This window comes from Ruditapes philippinarum, unplaced genomic scaffold, assembly GCF_026571515.1.
Source record: "Ruditapes philippinarum isolate M1 unplaced genomic scaffold, ASM2657151v2 ctg7022_1_1_1_1, whole genome shotgun sequence".
NCBI lineage: Eukaryota > Metazoa > Mollusca > Bivalvia > Venerida > Veneridae > Ruditapes > Ruditapes philippinarum.
The window spans coordinates 1-17,674 of NW_026863817.1; the positions used below are offsets into that span (position 1 = coordinate 1).

The 17,674-nt window shown below is 35.0% G+C and overlaps 1 protein-coding gene across 1 annotated transcript in view; it reads right to left on the reverse strand.

Annotated features, from left to right (window-relative positions):
* Positions 1-298: 298 nt before the first annotated feature.
* The window catches only part of LOC132723413 (bridge-like lipid transfer protein family member 1), a gene marked incomplete at its 3' end in the record, with an annotated part of 110,582 nt that continues 93,206 nt past the window's right edge, over positions 299-17,674 (reverse strand). Inside the window, 7 exon segments of the mRNA XM_060708128.1 lie at positions 299-522; positions 5,343-5,544; positions 5,771-5,928; positions 6,856-7,129; positions 11,854-12,087; positions 14,134-14,277; positions 16,511-16,666. Coding sequence (XP_060564111.1) covers positions 299-522; positions 5,343-5,544; positions 5,771-5,928; positions 6,856-7,129; positions 11,854-12,087; positions 14,134-14,277; positions 16,511-16,666 — 1,392 coding nt within the window.

Genomic DNA, 17,674 nt, shown 5'->3' on the forward strand with positions numbered 1-17,674 from the left:
TCCACACAACAATTCATTTCAAAGCTACCATATAGCCTGGGTTCCAGTCTGACAATTTTTTTATGTGCTTAAGTATGGCAAATCAGAAACTGTGATGATTTCAAAATCCCCCAATGTATGACAAAGTTACAGTCCGGACACGAATGAAGTGGGGAGGCACAGACAGACAGACAGTGCGATTTTAATATGCCTTCCTTTGGGGGCATAAAAACAATAGACTTGTATGAAAGAAATATTTAAGTATTTTTCCTTCAAAGCGACTGAAGTATATACAAAATTATTGACAAAATAAACTTACAAGATTCTTCATCTGCTGATCTATGTTTGTCATGAGCTTTTAGTCTCCCGCTACCTGACATCGGCCCGATGGCCCCTAACGCGCGTTTACTGCTCGTGAACTGTTGCATTATAAACTCATCTAGTTTTGATATCATTTTAATAAGATCTGGTGTTGTGGAGCGCGAGATCAAAATATGGAATTTATCCCACTTCAGATCACCATGAGCAAACAACAAGGCAGTCCTGCAAGGCAATGAAACATCATTACAGATATCTTGTCATAATGCTAGAGCACCTCATATGGTGTAAGCACTAATCTGTTAAGGGCAACTACTATCAATAACCAATTTTGACAAAAAATTCTATTTACAAAGGGGCATTACTCCAAAAATAAAACTTATGCACCTTGTCTTAACAATTGCACACTATCATAACAAGAGCCATGTCAACATGACCATCCCCCGCCGAATGTGTTTGCTCATTGGAAGAATGTATATGTAGTAGAACAGAATAATTCTATTTTAAGAGGTCTTTTGGTAATGAAAACTGATGGCTATAGTGATTACAGATTTGAAACCTATGTGAATACCGATGAATGAAAATAACAAAGGGCAATAACTGAAAAATAATGCAGGGTAGGTTATCATTCTTGTGTGCTGCATCCCTCCTCAGTAAAATCTATCCACCTATGAAGTTTCAAGTTGATACCTCAAATACTTTTTGAGAAAAAAATTGAATTGAAAAATTAAGTATGAAAAATAACAAAGGGCAATAACTCAAAAATTATAAAAGGTAGAGTTATCATTCTTGTGCAGTGCACACCTCCTGAGTGAGATCTATGCACCTATGAAGTTTCATTTTAATATCTCAAAGGCTTTTGAGTTATGCTCTGGACAAAAATTAATTTTGAAAAATAACAAAGGGCAATAACTCAAAAATAATGCAGGGTAGAGTTATCATTCTTGTGCACTGCACTCCTCCTCAATGAGGTCTATCCACCTTTGAAGTTTCAAGTTGATACCTCAAATACTTTTTGAGATAAGCTCTGGACAAAATAGCATAAAACTAGAAATGTGTCCATAGGACACGGGTGCCCCCACCGCGCCACTGTTCTGTCAATCTTTTTACTAAGTCAAGGGAAATAACTCTACAAATATTTGATAAATCCACAAGCGAAACCCCAGGTGCAAATCTAAAATATGCTGAGCAACCTGCCCATAAGGTTTAATGACTATGTCAAATCCAAGTTGAAAATTGCAAAAATTTTCTAAGTGAAGGGCAATAACTCTAAAAATAGTAAATAAATCCAGACGTAAATATCTGGTGCACAACTGCACATGCTGATCAATATTTCTGTAAAGTTACATGACTCTAAGTAAAAAACTTTTTGAGTTACGTGCGACACATGTTGAAAATTGCCAAATTTTACTAAGTCAAGGGCAATAACTCTGAAAACACCAAAAATATCCACATGAAAATACCCAGGTGCACAACTACATATTCTGATCAACATTCCTGTAAAGTTTCATGACTCTAGGTAAAATTCTTTTCGAGTTATGTGCGACACAAGTTGAAAATTGCAAAATTTTACTAAGTCAAGGGCAATAACTCTGAAAATACTAAAAATATCCAGACGAAAATACCCATGTGCACAACTACACATGCTGATCAACATTCCTGTAAAGTTTCATGACTCTAGGTCAAATATTTTTTGAGTTACATGCGACACAAGGCTGAAAATTGCAAAATTTTACTAAGTCAAGGGCAATCACTCTGAAAATACTTAAAATATCCAGACGAAAATACCCAGGTGCACAACTACACATGCTGATCAACATTCCTGTAAAGTTTCATGACTCTAGGTCAAAAACTTTTTGAGTTACATGCGACACAAGTTGAAAATTGCAAAATTTTACTAAGTCAAGGGCAATAACTCTGAAAATACTAAAAATATCCAGATGAAAATACCCAGGTGCACAACTACACATGCTGATCAACATTCCTGTAAACTTTCATGACTCTAGGTCAAATACTTTTTGAGTTACATGCGACACAAAAGTGAACGGACGGACGGAAGGACAGACCAACTTTTGATATTTAAGAGGTAAATCAGCTCATAAACTTCACCTGGACCAAAGTCCATAAGCAAAATCAGCTCATAAAATCAAAAAAATAGCTCTTAATTTGAATTTTATGAGCTTTTGTTCTTTATTTAACTACGGAATGAAGCTCATAAATATCAAATGTTTGCTCGGACGGACGGACGGACAAGGGTAAATCTAAATGCCCGCCACTAACGTGGGGGCACAAAAACAAAAGGCAATAACTCAAAAATTGTATAGGGAAGAGTTATCATTCTTGCGCACAACATTCCTCCTCAATAAGATCTATCCACCTATGACATTTCATGTTGATATCTCAAACACTTTTTGAGTTATGCTCCACTCAGGTGAAAAATCAATTTTGAAAAATAACAAAGGGCATTAACTCAAAAATTATGAAAGGTAGAGTTATCATTCATGTGCACTGGACACCTCCTGAGTGAGATCTATGCACCTATGAAGTTTCATGTTAATATCTCATAGGCTTTTGGAGTTATGCTCTGGACAAAAATCAATTTTGAAAAATAACAAAGGGCAATAACTCAAAAATCTACAAGGTAGAGTTATCATTCTTGTGCACTGCACTCCTCCTCAATGAGGTCTATCCACCTATGAAGTTTCAAGTTGATAACTCAAATACTTTTAGAGATATGCTCCGGACAAAAATGTCGGACGGAAGGACGGACGGACGTACGGAAGGTCGGACGGACGTACGGAAGGTCGGACGGACGGACGGACGGAGACTATTTCTATATCATCCGCCGAAAGGATAACAAGCAAGTTACTTCCTAGTTTCAGTCTTTGAATAATAAGCTACATTAAAGTTTTTTGCATAATGACAACGCAGCTATTATAAGAGATGATGCAAGCAATATGCACAACTAAGGTGTCCTACTGATCAATGCTGTGAAGTGTCATCAAAATCCGCCAGCAGTTTGACCTGATACAGTCGGACAAGATTTTTCTATTTTTAGCTTTGTCAACAATTTTGTGCAGCAAAGCAAAATATGCCCATGATACGCACAACTAGGGTTGGTACAACTAGGGCTGGTACTGTTCTATCCTGTTAAGTTTCTTCAAAATGCCAACCACAGTTTGACCTATAAAAGCTGGACAAGCTTAATGTGGACTAACGCAAAGAAGGATGGATGGATAGCTAAAGAGCAAAAACAATATTTCCCAACATTTTTGGGAGACATGATAATCTTTCACACCTTTTTTAAATTTCCGGATTCTGGAAGTAAATTTCAATTGATATATCATAAACTTCATCAGAAAATCATTCTGAATTCAGAATTAAGAACTTCCTTAATTAAGAGTTATTAATTACATAGAAAGGAAAAGGAGAAATTTCGGGACCCTAAAATTGTTCAGATTTCAAAAGTTTCCGGAGTTTAGAAGTCCCAAATTACAAAAGTCACAATGTATTCTTCTAAACACATTTAACTATCAATATTTTCTTTCATTTTCTCGTGTTGAGTTGTTTTTCAGTGCCCCAGCTAAACAGGAGTGGGTGCCTAGGTTAACTCATTGATCTTTCTTTAGCTAAGCTTTGTGTTAAGCACTTTACAGCATAAAGATTTCTAAGCATAACTGTAAAACTGAATGTTTGTTACTTTATAATGGGGCATATAACCTGTCATAAATCATAGTTAATAACTAATAACAAGATATGTTTGTAAAACATGTATGCCCCCTATTGGCAGCCAATTAGTCATGTGATCAGGTTGTTATGACTGACTTTTGACCTAGTGACCAAAAAATCAATAAGGGTTAATTACTTGTTATGACTAGCACTAGGTACTTGTGACTGCAAATGTTGTGTGCAGCAATTTTATGATAAAGTTATTTCAAATCTTACCAAATAATATATGCATAAATGTTATGAATCATGTATGCGGCTTGCCTCATTAATGACAGCCAAGTTGTTATATAACATAAGACCTTGAAATGTGTATACCAAAAGGCTTTTTGGTTTGATAAAAAATATAAACCAAGGCAACTTGAATTGTTGAGCTATTGGTTAGAAACAGTCTTTACATACAATGTCAATATGACATTGACCTTTGACTCTTAAATCAATAGGGTTATCTACTGGCCATTACAAATGCACCTGTGAAGTTTGAAGGTAAAGGGCCCTTGAGTTGGGTTATTGATCAGAAAGCGTTGTTACCTATAAGGTCAATGTCATCTTGACCTCTGATCCCTAAGTCATAAGGGGTCATCATCTGGTCATGAACAATCATCATACCAAGTTTGAAGTTCCTAGGCCTAAGCGTTCTTTCATTATTGATCGGAAACCATTCTTAACTACAAGGTTAATGTGACCTTGACCTTTGACCCCTTCACCCCAAAATCAATAGGGGTCATCTGCTGGTCATGAACAACCATCAAACCAATTTTGAAGTTCCTAGGCCTAAGCTTTTTTAAGTTATTGATCAGAAACTGTTTTTACCTACAAGGTAAATGTGGCCTCGATCTGTGACCCCTTGACCCCAAAATCTATAGGGGTCATCTGCTGGTCATGAACAATCATCAAACCAAGTTTGAAGTTCCTAGGCCCAAGAGTTCTTTAGTTGATCGGAAACCATTTTTACCTACAAGGTCAATGTGACCTTGACCTTTGACCCCAAATCAATAGAGGTCATCTGCTGGTCATGAACAATCATCATAACAAGTTTGAAGTTCCTAGGCCTAAGCATTCTTTAGTTATCACTTGGAAATCGTTTTTATCTACAAGGTCAATGTGACCTTGACCTTTGACCCCTTGACCCCAAAATCAATAGGGGTCATCTGCTTGTCATGAACAATCATCATACCAAGTTTGAAGTTCCTAGGCCTAAGTGTTATTTAGTTATCACTCGGAAACCATTTGGTCTACGGACCGACAGACCGACAGACAAATGCAAAGCAATATACCCCCCCTTCTTTGAAGGGGGGCATAATAAATTACTTTGTTACCTCGTTGTCGCAAGTGGGGCATCCGTCTTTTCCTGTGTTTTATCAATTTTCCATTCATCTCTGACACTCAGACTCATGTTACTGAGCCGTGTCATCAAGACGCTTGATCCCATATAATCAACTCTACCTTCAATAGCATACATGGAAACACCTGCTTCATGTAATGGATCTTTATCCAGCTTTGGGTCTTCATTACATTCAACTGTATGAAATTAAACAAGAATAACGGAATTCACTTTTATCTTTTATCAACATGCTTTCCTCTAAACCTAATAAACACAACATACATACTAGTATATAAAAAGTTTTTTATAGAATTTTTTTTCTTCTTCACAGAATAATTTTTTTTGTCTCAACAATTGTTATAGTTGTCCCAAGTACAGGTTTCTATGTTGAGGCAATGTAGAGCTAAAATCAGGAATACTCACAGTAAGTGGAGATGCCTTGTAGATCCACGTTACCACCTATTACACCACCTCTGCTGTCAAGGTGCGACCCTCCGAGACCAGCTGAGATACTGAGATCTTTGTGTCCTGTACTATCTATAGATAATCTCCCTTGACTCTGAATATCTTTGGTATTCCATCTGAAATATTCGCATTGAATTTATTTTTTTTACACATTCTGAAACAAACAAACAACAAAACTTTAAGAAAGAAGGTGCTTTTATGCTAAACGTTAAAATATAAAACTTATTAAGTTTAATTGCATGTCAAGGTGCAAGTCTTTTAACATTTGTAATATACTTTCCCTGAGATATGGTTTTAATAAACCAAACTCTGAGAAAACAATTCAGTCACCGGTAATATAACAGTCATTGTTAAAATGTTTAGGGCTTTTAAATTCACATCTTTCATTGTCATGATTGTGGTTGTAAAAAAAGAATTGTTGGACATTTTGTGTGAATCAATTTTGCAGTACAATGAATCCAATAGCGAATGAGCAAACTTGAGCATTCATGCATAAACCAAACTTTAGAAAGCTGAATTAAGCAATGGATCCTTGATTAAGCATCTGTTGCAGTAAAACACATGTGAGTAAATAATCAGGCAGGTTTTAAAACTGTTTAATAATAAATTGAACACCTCTTGTACAATTGAAGAAAATCACTGAAGTACTTTTTGAGCTATTTTTTATGTAAATCTGATAAACGGAAATAACTTTAAAAGTAGGCAAGTTTGCTTTATTTACTTCCATATTGCACTTCACCCCAATGTGCTCTGTCAATGTATGAAGTTTGAAGAGAATCGCTCTTGTTTCTTTGTTTCATTTTACGCCTTTTCCCAACAGTATTTCAGTCATATAGGCGGGTAGTTTCCTAACCATCGTTCCTGGAGAGTTACTACCAGAATCGCTCTAGTACTTTTGGAGATATGCTCAGACAAAATTAGGACAGATGCAGGCACATGCAGACTCGGAGACTTTTTCTAATGTCCCCTTCAGTATCCATACTTCTGTTAAAAATTTGTTATGGTTTTAAAAATTTGCATAAAATATTAAAATAAAAACATACACAGTATTTCCCATCACATTACTCATGTTCACATTCACATCCAGTTGTTTCAGGTTGACGGCATACATAACGAGCGTCTGCCACCCTGCACTCTTTCGTTCACTCGCCATCCTGGATATCTGGGGTGTTATGTTCTGTTGTTGGCTATTACGACGATTCGTCATGGCCTGGTTTTTCATCCTGGTCTGGGAGCTACTTGGTGTTGCACCTGGTGTTGTGTGGTGAAAGTCGGGACTGTGGTATGCATCAATGGGAGACTGAGGGGCTGACATTCCTAGCAAAAAAAAACAACATAATTTATTAGTTAGCCGACATTCTTGATTTATATCAATTCCTGCAAGAATTTAACTTTCATGTCATGACTTTTTTATGAGAAAATCAACAATAAATTTCATTTTGCAAAAAAAATTTAAACAAGAGGGCCCTTGGGTCCTGGGTCGCTGCACTGAAGACAAACAGGCTAGGAGCAAAATTTCAACAATCTTTGCAGAGGACCTTTAAAAAGATTGTTCAAATTATGCCCCTAGGGTTAAAAGGGGCCCCATATAGGGGCTCATCAGTTTAACATAAAGATAAATTGGATAATTAAAAAATTTTCAAACAAACTTTGTAGAAGACCACTAAATGATGTTACATACCAAATATCAAAGCTCTAAGCCTTGTGGTTTTTGACAAGAAGATTTTTTTTAAATAATTATATAACTCTAGGCATAATTTGTTTTTGTAGAGGATTACTATATGATGTTATGTATCAAATATCAAAGCTCCAGGCCTTGTGGTATTTGATAAGACAATTCTTTTAGATTTAAGATATATAACTCTACGTAAAACTGATGAGGCCCCTTTTGACCCAAGGGGCATAATTTGAATAATCTTTGTTGAGGACTACTTGATGATGCTACATACCAAATATCAAAGCTCTACACCTTGTTGTTTTTGACAAGAAGGTCTTTAAATATTTTTATAAAAAAATCTTTTGGTTGCCATGGCAACCAGAGTTCTGGATGGACGGATGGCAGACTGACAGGTGAGCTAAAAATGGATAAGCACCCTGGCGGGCCCCTTTTCATCCTATTTGAACAATCTTTGTAGAGAACCACTAGATGATGTAACATACCAAATATCAAAGCTGTAGGCCTTATTTTTTTGACAAGATGTTTTTTTTATAATTTTTTCCTTTTAAATCGATAAGCCCCCTTGCAGGGCCCCTTTTCATCCTTGGGGCATAATTTGAACAATCTTTGCAAAGGACCACTAAATCATCTTACATACCAAATATCAAAGCTCCACACCTTGTGGATTTTGCCAAGAAGATTTTTAAGATTTTGTTAAACAAGAGGGCCATGATGGCCCTGAGGTCGCTCACCTGTATATAGGCCCCTGGAGCAGGGCCAGTTTAAACCCCTGGGCTTTTATTTGAACAAACTTGGAAGACACCCATTAGAAGATGTTTCTTGATGTTAAGTTTTTACTACACACATATAATGTAAAACAATGACCTCTGTCCCCAACCCACCCATCCCCCCCCCCCCCCGGCACAGGGCCAATTTTTACCAAAGGGCTTTTATTTGAACAAACTTTGTAGACACCCATAAGAAGATGTTTTCATGCAAAACATTTAAGCTCTAGCTCATTGGGTTTTTTTAAGAGAAGATTTTTTAAGTTTTTACTATACACATATAGTTAAAAACAATGACACCCCTGGGGCATGGCCAGTTTTGACCTCAGGGATTCTATTTGAACAAACTTTGTAGACACTTACCAGAAGATGTTTCATACTTAATATCTTAGCTCTAGCTCTTTGAGTTCTTTAAAAGCAGATTTTTTAAGTTTTTACCATATCCATATAGGGAAAATCAATGACCCCCCTGGGGCGGGGCCAATTTTGAACCCAGGGCTTTTATTTGAACAAACTTGGTAGACACTCATTAGAAGATGTTTCATGCTAAATATCTTAGCTCTAGCTCTTTGGGTTCTTTAAAAGAAGATTTTTTAAGTTTTTACTATATCCATATAGGGAAAATCAATGACCCCCTGGGGCGGGGCCAATTTTGACCCCAGGGCTTTTATTTGAACAAACTTGGTAGACACTCACTAGAAGATGTTTCATGTCAAATATCTAAGCTCTAGCTCTTAGGGTTTTTTAAAAGAAGATATTTAAAGTTTTTCTTTTGGTTGCCATGGCAACCAGAGTTCTGCATGGAATTAAATTCTTTGAACAATTTTTTTAAAGGTGACCACCAAAGGAACATTCCTGTGAAGTTTGGATGAAATTGGCCTATTGGTTTATGAGGAGATGTCATTTAAAGTAAAAATTTACGGACGCCGGACGAAAAGCGATCACAAAAGCTCACCCTGTCACTTTGTGACAGCTGAGCTAAAAATGACCTAATTTTTTTACTTCCATAAAAGTAGTACATACATACTAGTTTATTGATGGTTTTTATATATTTTTTTCTTATTTATTATTGTAAAATCATTTTGTCACTTTTCATAATTTTAGAATAAAGAATCATTTTACTTTCTTCTATGGATTTCTGCAGATGAAAAAGTTTGTTGACAAAAAATGAAAAATAACTTGAGATTGGAACCGAGACCATCTTAAAAGGAAGAAATTCTAGAGGCCATGAAAGCTCATATTTACTCACCTGAGTCTAAATGCTGGAATTTAATTAAACATATATTCATTCTTACCAAAACTGATACAGGGTTTTTCTTTGATTTGACCAAGTGACCTTGTTTTTGACCTAAGTTACATTGAAACTCATCTGAGATATCAGTAATATAAAGAGTCTAATAAAAATTGGATTTAACTCAATACAGGATTGGAGCAGCTTGCAGAAATCATGATCACAAGATAGACAAATATTTTTTTTTAGCCAATTATCACATATTTCATTCCTTATAGAATATAAATCAGTGTGAAAAGATGATTTAGACGTTTTAAAGTTCATTCCGTAAGGTGAAAAGGCGAGATTTTAGCACTTAATAATTCACGCATCTTGTCTGGTATGTATTGGAATACGGTATTTAGTGTGGTGCTCCAATCCTTTTTTTAGTCTCACTCATAAAAATTGGTGATTGATGATAAGCTCAAAATTGTGACAATTATGCTGTTAACAAAATTTCTCTTTACCTCTATAGTGTTAAGAGGAAGATCCAATATAAACTGTAACCTTTTGAGTGTTAACTGCTGACAGTAGGCAATGAACTAATTACATGTATCATGCTATTAGCTCGCTCACTTGAGCTACGGCTCAGGTGAGATGGGGAAAAAATACAAATAACAAATACTTTATTACAAAATTCACTAACTCGAAATATGGCTGTTGTTAAAGAATGAAATTAAGTTTTGTATTTAGTAATGTAGTATGCATTATGTTAGCTCAGAAAACATGCTTTTTAGTTAATAATGTTGCACATAGGGAGAATGCATTTGTTTGTAGATTTTTTAAATTGTTTTTGAATTATTTGTCCAACACCAATAAGAAAAAGTAAAGTTTGGATTTGAAGTTTCATGACTTCTTTTAAGGGCAATACGTTCTTTCTCCCTGATATTTCTGCACTTCTACTTAGTAAGATCTATCTACCTACTGTTGAAACCTTTTATAGTTCTCAAGTTATGTCCTGGACAAAGTTCAAAGTGTAAAAATGAACAAAGGCCAACACCTCCAGAATTAGGGTATGGAGGATTACGGTTTATCTGCTCTGCACTCAGTGAGATCTATCTACCTACAAAGTTTCTGGTTGATAACTTTTATAGATCTCAAGTTATGTCCTGGACAAAGTTCAAAGTGTAAAAATGAACAAAGGCCAAAATTATGCAAGGCAGAGTTACAATTCTTTTGCACTGCACTTCTACTCAATGAGATCTATCTTCCAACAAAATTTGAAGTTGATATCTCTTGTACATTTTGAGTTATGTCCTGGACATGAAATCTGCAACAGACAGACTGACCAATCAACTGACCGACCACCAGCTGACTCTAGTAAACCCCCACAAACTTCTTTTGTTGGCGGTATAATAAAAGCAACACTTTTCCAAGAATTAAATATTGTTGATACTGATTAAAATTCAAAGAGCTATTACTGACTTTCAATACAATCAAGGACACCTTTATGGATTTTTACACCACAGAGAATTAAAAATAACTATATAAGCATGTGAAATATCAAAAAATAGTACTCAGAAATGTAACATATTTGATATTAATGCACATACTAAAATATTTTTTTTTTTCAAAAATAGGAAGAAAGTAAATTTTCCTTATGAGAGATAAACAGTAAGTGGGAATTGAAATATTGCAATGACTAATGTCAGTATTCCATTAATACAGAGAATGATATATGTTACTACATGGGTGGTATAACATAGGCAATATATGGATACAATAGGATGAAGAGTATTTAGCATGCATTCTATTTCAGTGCAAAAAAAAAGAAAAACAGCACAAAGAAAACTAGGTTTACAGTAAGTTAACATTTAAAAACTTACAATCTAACTATAACTAACATTAGTTTGTAAAAATTTATAAAATATTAAAATAAAATGCCAAACAAGCTGTTTTTATTATTATTTTGTTATATAACGTATTTTCATAACACATAACAATTGTGAAGTTTTAGGAAGTTATAAAAAATAGTTCAAACAGCAAAAGGCCCAGGTGACAGTTTTCAGTAAAACATTGTGTTTGTACAGTCTAACTAGACAATGCACCTTGCTTCCTAAATTACAGTATTGATTACTTAATGTAAAATTAACAAATTATTAAAATTAAATCTTTATTTCTAATTAGCTCCATCAAAATTAAAACCATACGGTTTTTATGTTCAATACAAAATGAAAACCTCTTAAATTAACAACAAATAGTATTTAATTCAATGCAGAGCAAGTCCACTACACAAATATAGAGGAGAAAAAGTAAACTAACTTAGAAAGACACCTTAACATTAGTCAAGCAATATAGATGATAAAAATAAATTTATATACAAACACACCTCTTTTCTCGGATATCCTATGAGCTAGTTCTCTTTTCAACTCTGCACTTATCTGAGTAGTGTTTTTATCTCCGGATGAACCACTGCGCTGATGACCTTGAATAAGTTCAAGGTCACTTAATGAGTGTGCATGCAGGGTGGGGGAGGAAGTGCAGGGTATTCTTGTAAATTGGGGGCTGAGGAGTGACTCCATGCGCCCCGGAAATGAGGAGGTAGACGACAAGCTTGAACTATCTGAAAACAACATAACTGAAAAAATAACACAAATACACTAACAAAAGAAACTAGAGAAAACAACAATTACAACAATGTCATGCCAACATTCTAAACACTGAGGCTTATAAACATGAGGCTAATAAAACAAATCGAGGCTATACAAACATGAGGCTATCTCATTATGATAGCATATTAAAGACATGAAACTTTGTACCATGTAAATGAAAACAGTAAATGAAAAACTTTGAATGCAGAACACTATTGTGAATCCTGTTATTTTCATATCCTCTTTCCCTATCAACTAACACTTCCTTCAAATTTGTTTATAAATTCAGTTATGCATTTTTATTGAGGCAAAGTATTAGTACTATGAATTGAGGATAGAGGTATGCATTTATGGTAAAATAAATGCATCTATATAATCAGGTGTCAAAAGCAAATTAAATTGGTTATTCAAAGGTCAATTTATAGGTACATGTAAATGTAGGTTTGGCATCAAGGTTGAATACATTGTCTAGGATAAATGAAGAGCGATGCCCCCAGTATAGTGTATCTGTACAGTCCCACCTGACTCTTATACTGTTGTTTGCTCAAATTAGCCACAGACCTGCCGAGTATTTATAATGGATATGTCCTGCTTTTAATTTAGAACAGTCAATTCTAACTTTTAAAGGATAAAACATACAGACCTGAGCTACCAACAGGATAGAGCATTGTTGTCACACTGCACTGGTGTACAGGCTAGCCTGGCCCTGTACTAGGGATATGTGCAGGTCGGCCTGGCCCTGTACTAGGGATATGTGCAGGCAAGTCTGGACCTGTATTAGGGATATGTGCAGGCCAGCCTAGCTCTGTACTAGGGATATGTGCAGGCCAGCCTGGTCCCATACTAGGGATATGTGCATGCCAGCCTGGCCCTATACTAGGGATATGTGCAGGTCGGCCTGGCCCTGTACTAGGGATATGTGCAGGTCGGTCTGGCCCTGTACTAGGCATTTTGAGTTCAAGCAGGTTAAGTGTTAGCATTTTAATCTAAAATCTCCACAATAAATGGTGCACTATTTCAAATTCAAAGAAGGTATAATTTGTAAAATAACTTGGGAAACACTTCACAAATCCCTTCAATCAATGATGCATAAAGTTGAATTGAAAGTAGATTCTAAATTTGCAAAATAACTTCAGAAACAGTTGGGATAATATCTGTAAATGTAAATAAAAAAACATCAAATATGGACCATTCCAATTTCTAAGCAGGACATGTCAATTACATAAAACTGGCAAAGTAAAGAATATTATTTACTGTAATTCACTGTATCCCCATTTATTAATATCCTATGTATTTATTCGAGTTTATACCAGTGTGAATCTGAAAGCAAAGTATAGTCTGGTAATTAAGTAAAAGTTAGGTTAAGCTTTTGTAACTGTTTTTCTGGAATATACATGTATATACACCTTTACCTCTTTTCAAATGCCGTCGCTTTTTCCCTGACAAATTTCAACACACAGATATACAAAAATGTATATATATTTATTATGCAATCAATTCATTTTCTTAAATCCACTTTACTTTTGGTATATGTACCTTAAATTTTAACTTCTGGAATAAGAAGACTATGAGTTACAAAAGCATGTCATTAAAACGTTAAATTTTTTAAAGTATTCTAATTCTGCACAAGAACTAAGTAACTACTCAACATTGACGGCAATCCTTGTACATGTAATGAGAAAATTAGGACAATACAATCACTGTCTTCTTATTTTCCTTAACTTTTAAGTCATCCAAATCGTACAGGTCATGTGCCAACTTTCTAGCCCTACTAATGACAGGAAGACCTCTGTTGCACATTGGTAAATTCTTTCAGGTGCAAATGAATGCCCAAATAGAACCCTTTACCTTCTGTATTAGTTTTATAGCCTCTTACCATTAAGTAAGCACGCCTATGTTGCAATCAACAAGAAAAATAAAACTCAGTATTTACAACATTTTTACAACAATGACAACAACAACAACAACTCAGAAAATAATAAAATAACAAAGGCGAAAAATGTTTCTAACTGAAATACCTTCGTCTTCCATAAACCAGCTTTCATCACCTAGGAATAGTCTGCGTGCTAAGTTACGTCTATACCAGGCTTTCGGGAAAGACAGAATTTCTGAAAGTCTTCTCATGTCATATTTAAAGGCAGCTGTCCCTATATCACATACAGCTACAAAGTACAATGAAACTACATGTTAACATTAGAAATGGTGGTCTTTCTTTTAAATTTCAATATGTATCCCTGTTTCTCGTATTATCATGGGCCTATGGACTAAACTGCCATGGATGAACTTAACATAACATTAATTTTGTTCATAGAATTTTTGCACTATACTGGGCAGGAACCAGTTTCCGGACAATACCAGTTTCCGGACAAGTATTATAACAGCTTAATTTTGGCTTTATTGATGACGATCGGTATTATATGTCATGAAGATGCTTGGTTTGATTGTTTGAGAAAGTAAACTTCCTTCCAAGTTGATACATCATTAAAATTTCGTGAGGATATCTTACCTGTGTTTTAAAAACAGCCTTATATCCCTTTGGGGCATGTAATTTGTTCTGCGCATGCGCAATATTTTGTTAATTTCGGGATATAATTTGGGGTTGCAATTAATGCACAATGTACTTCATTTGAAGTTCATTGGGTGTACCCCCAGAGCTAAATCTGTAACGTATCGGGAAACGGTGTTTAGCTAGGTTTACTCCACTTTCGCACTTCGTTGCTGCTGTACACACAAAAATATCTGTTTCACTTTTCAGTCATTTCGAGACCCATCACGTGATCGTTATTTTTTTTATTTATTTTTCCTATCATAAACATTTTTCAGTAAATCAGCTTAAATATATAAGAAAGCTTATATGTGCGAATAAATTTGTTGTTATATTAGAGTAATTATCAGTTAAAACATATATAAATAGCAGCTTAATATATGTCCGGAAACTGGTTCTGCAAGAGTGAACAATTTACACTTTTGATGACCTAATTTAACCCTTCAGTTTGTACATTGCTTACGTCACCAGGCAGTATTAATTGTGTTATTGGACGTAGTTAGAGCTCAGGTTTTTGGTATGTTAGTTTTACTAATGCATCTTTATTATTAAAAAATAGACAATTAAAAAGACTCGAATTCTGTCCGGAAACTGGTTCCTGCCCAGTACACAGAGAAGTATCTCATTCGGCCATAATAAACAAAGAAAACTTCATAGCCATAAACAGTAGGTACATTTTTTTATTTGTAAATACTGACCTGCAATCTTTGCATGAACTAGGAACTTTTTCGTATTATCTGGGAATTTGATTGGTTGCAGAAGCTGGTTGATATTTGATGATTTTTTTCTACATATATATTCAAATCATTACAGCGGCTCTTAATTGAGTGTTTTAAATTCATTATCATTGGAAATATTTGTGTTTTATGATTCAAATAAACTGAACTATAGTATGATTAATATCAAAGTAGAAATTATGAAACATTTTTTCTAGATTTACTGTTATTGAAGAAAAAATGTTCCAAATCTATTTTTGTTTCATTTCAAACTGAGCTTTATGATATAGGTAAATCAGTGCTTCAAAGTATGTTTTCAGATTCCTAAGCATTGATTCCATCAGTTTTAGCATGCCCCTTTCTATAACACAAGAAACCCTAATACGAGAAATAGGGATAATTATTCAGTTCTTGTTTTTTGCTTGGGTTCTATGTCGCACCAACACAATATATAGGTCATATGGAAACTTTCCAGCTTTACTGGTGGAGGAAAACCTCAGGTATGTTATTTAGTTTACAAACAGGCACCTGTGTAGAACGGCCAACGTCCGGTTAGCCAACTGGATAGCTTTCTCACATGTAAAATCCAATGACACTTGGGCGGCTCAAAACTATAGCAGTGTGGGGCAAGAAGTTAGAAATTGTTCAATACAACAACATTCAGGCATGCAGTATAACAATCATCTATGATCAAACAGATGAAAAAATAATTCACGTGGGAGCCTCTAAAGAACAAAAAAACTGAAATATTAACAGATTTGTAACTATTTGAAAATTGCCTGAACTGCCTAAATATAATCTAAACCTTAATGTTAAGTTCTTATTTCATGACGATAAACAAGAGCTGTCTGCAAGTCAGCCAATTGGACTTCCTTAATTCTTGCCAGTGGAATAAAAACAGGTAATTTAATGCTTGTGGACTCATAAAAAGCGACAAGGCAATAAGAAAAAATGTTGAGAAAGTTACAATGTATGTACTCCAGCTTACATATGCTGGTAATGGTCATCAACAAGCATTCATGGTACAAAAATAAAAATTTATATATCAATCCTTTATATATTACCACATAGTCTGGCTATAAAAAGAAGAACAGTAGTTCATGCAGAATAATATTCTGTCAATCTGGTACTTACTTGAGAATCTGACGATGTTGAATTTCTCAGAAGACGTGTCCATTCTAACTTCAAGTTTCCTAGTCCTAGATATGTTTAGATTCACATATTCAAGATTTAGACTGAGAGAATCTTTCCTATTAATATCTCCCAATATAGTTTGTTCTTCTATACTACCTGTAAAATATTTATCACTCATTTTACTAATAGCTTAATACAATTTAGAACAAGAATGACGAACGACACATATACCCCCCTTTCTAGCCATTGACTCACATAATTGATCATTTTATTACATAAACTTGCCAAAAATGGGTACATGGAAGTGTTCAATTATGGAAAAATCAACGGAAACCATTTTGACATTTAAGGCCCATGTGACATTGACCTTTGACCTAAATCAATAGAGATCATCTACTTCTTATGACCAATAACTAGGTGAAATATGAAGACTTTGTGATGAATACTTTTCAAGATAATCAGCGGAAACCCTTTTGACATTTAAGGCCCCTGTGACCTTGACCTTTGACCTAGTGACCCCAAAATCAATAGTGGTCATCTACTAGTTATGACCAATCATTATGTGAAATATGAAGACTTTGTGATACATACTTTTCAAGATAATCAGCGGATACCATTTTGACATTTTATGGTCCCTGTGACCTTGACCTTTGACCTAGTGACCCCAAAATCAATAGGGGTCATCTACTAGTGATGACCAATCACTATGTGAAATATGAAGACTTTGTGATACATACTTTCAAGATAATCAGCAGAAACCATTTTGACATTTAAGGCCCTTGTGACCTTGACCTTTGACCTAGTGACCCCAAAATCAATAGGGGTCATCTACTAGTGATGACCAATCACTATGTGAAATATAAAGACTTTGTGATACATACTTTTCAAGATAATCAGCGGAAACCATTTTGACATTTAAGGCCCCTGTGACCTTGACCTTTGACCTAGTGACCCCAAAATCAATAGGGGTCATCTACTAGTGATGACCAATCACTGTGTGAAATATGAAGACTTTGTGATACATACTTTTCAAGATAATCAGCGGAAACCATTTTGACATTTAAGGTTCTTGTGACCTTGACCTTTGACCTAGTGACCCCAAAATCAATAGGGGTCATCTACTAGTGATGACCAATCACTATGTGAAATATGAAGACTTTGTGA